The 1,864-nt window shown below is 54.4% G+C and overlaps 2 protein-coding genes across 2 annotated transcripts in view; both read left to right on the forward strand.

The window, feature by feature from the left end:
* LOC105529767 overlaps nucleotides 1–1,864 on the forward strand; it is an 88,833-nt gene that overhangs the window by 76,279 nt on the left and 10,690 nt on the right. The window contains exon 5 of the mRNA XM_011967007.1: nucleotides 684–777. Within this exon, the coding sequence (XP_011822397.1) occupies nucleotides 684–777 (94 nt within the window). The remainder of the gene's footprint in view (nucleotides 1–683; nucleotides 778–1,864) is intronic.
* Nucleotides 1–1,864, forward strand: part of LOC105529690 (rab11 family-interacting protein 3) — a 116,073-nt gene that overhangs the window by 55,173 nt on the left and 59,036 nt on the right. Inside the window, exon 2 of the mRNA XM_011966886.1 lies at nucleotides 684–777. The gene's annotated coding sequence lies outside the window, so the exon portion shown is untranslated. The remainder of the gene's footprint in view (nucleotides 1–683; nucleotides 778–1,864) is intronic.

Consider the following 1,864-nt stretch of genomic DNA (forward strand, 5'->3'; position numbering starts at 1 on the left):
GTTCGCCTGCTGGATCCTTGCCAGAACAATATCTAAAACTTCAGAACTGATCTCCCCACATAAGACCCTGGCTGCTTTCAGTGGCCAGGGTCCCACTCCCGTGGTTCATCACACCAGGTGCTGCTGGCAGCCCATTTACAGGGTGCTGCCTGTCCTGTGGCTGTGGCCGTCCGCAGTGGCCTGTGAAGGCTGTGCTGCCTCTTGTATGTGCAGAGTCAGACGTCGTCGCTGTCAGCACCGCCACATTGGCTGCTTCTGTGCTTTTGGTGAAAAAGCCAAGCACGTGATACAACCTAATCCTGATTCCCTAAAGTGGCCCCCAGCCTTCCTGGCACCAGGGATTGGTTTCATAGAAGACACTTTTCCACAGACGGGTCGGGGGTCAGGGTGGTGTCAGGATGAAACTGTTCAGGTCGTCAGGCGTTAGATTCTCATAAGGAGCGCACAACCTGGACCCCTCGCATGCGGAGCCCACGGGAGGCTTTGCACTCCTGTGAGACCCTGATACCCTGCCCCTGCTGATCTGACAGGAGGGGAGCTCAGCCGGTAGTGCTCCCTCACCTCCTGCTGTGCCTCCCTGTTCCCAGCAGGCCATAGACCAGATCTGTCCCAGTCCGAGGTCCAGGGTTTGGGACCCCTGCTGTAAAGGCTTAGGGTAACCTGGTCTCATTTGGCAATTACAGGTGAAGGACTTAACTAAGTACTTGGATCCCAGTGGGCTCGGCGTGATCAGCTTTGAAGACTTCTACCAAGGGATCACAGCCATCAGAAACGGAGGTCAGTCGTCCCCGCCATGAGCTCCCACCTCCTCTCCCCTTCCTCAGCCATCCTCTCAGCCACCTGCACGTCACTGGGCTCCTCGTGCCGACTCTGTCATCGTTCCTTCTCCATGAAGCCCCCAACATACCCCAGGTTTCCAGGTGGTCTCCTTCCTTTCTTGTTACTTTCTCCTCACACACCCTGTCTTCCAGAATTGGCTGAGTCAACTACTTTTCCATAATGCTAGAAAGCAATTGCCCCTTTCCTCAAAGATTTCATGATGGAAATTTGAGAATTTTCAAAGTACTGAAAGAATGATTCCATGGCCACCCACGTGGGTGTTCACCACCGTGCTCTGCAGGCAGCACTTTGTTGCACTCTCTCCACGTCTCTGTCCATCTCGTCTGTCCCCCAGACCCTCTCGAATGGGATGTGTTTGCAATCAGCATGCTTCCACGCACACCGCCCTGAACACTGCAGCCCATACCACCATCGTTCCCTAGAGCTCAGTGCTTGTTTCCAGTCTTCCTTTGAGTAAAAATTTACCTGTAGTGAAATGTACAGCTCACGCCTGCTCCTCTGTGAGCTCCGACAGAGTCCCATGCCTGGCAGTGCAGAGCCTGTCACACGCATCACTATCCCCATGTGGGTCCCGCATACCCCTTGCCCTCAGGCAGTGCCTTCCCTCCTGCTGGCACCGTTGTTGATTTCTGTCACCGTGGATTAGTTTTGCCTCTCTCTCTCTCTTTTTTTTTTTTGAGACTGAGTTTCACTGTCATTGCCCAGGCTTGAGTGCAATGGCCCGATTTCAGCTCACTGCACCCTCCACCTCCCGGGTTCAAGCAGTTCTCCTGCCTGAGCCTCCTGAGTAGCTGGGATTATAGGCACCCACCACCATGCTCGGCTAATTTTTGTATTTTTAGTAGAGACGGGGTTTCACTATGTTGGCGGGGCTGGTCTTGAACTCCTGACGTCAGGTGATCCACTCGCTTCAGCTTCCCAAAGCTGAGGTGCTGGGATTACAGGCGTGAACCACCATGCCTGGCCAGTTTCACCTGCCTTGAGGGTCGTGTGCTCTCACCTGGCTTCTTTCCCCAGCAGGACG

Source organism: Mandrillus leucophaeus, unplaced genomic scaffold (assembly GCF_000951045.1).
Source record: "Mandrillus leucophaeus isolate KB7577 unplaced genomic scaffold, Mleu.le_1.0 Scaffold78, whole genome shotgun sequence".
Lineage (NCBI taxonomy): Eukaryota > Metazoa > Chordata > Mammalia > Primates > Cercopithecidae > Mandrillus > Mandrillus leucophaeus.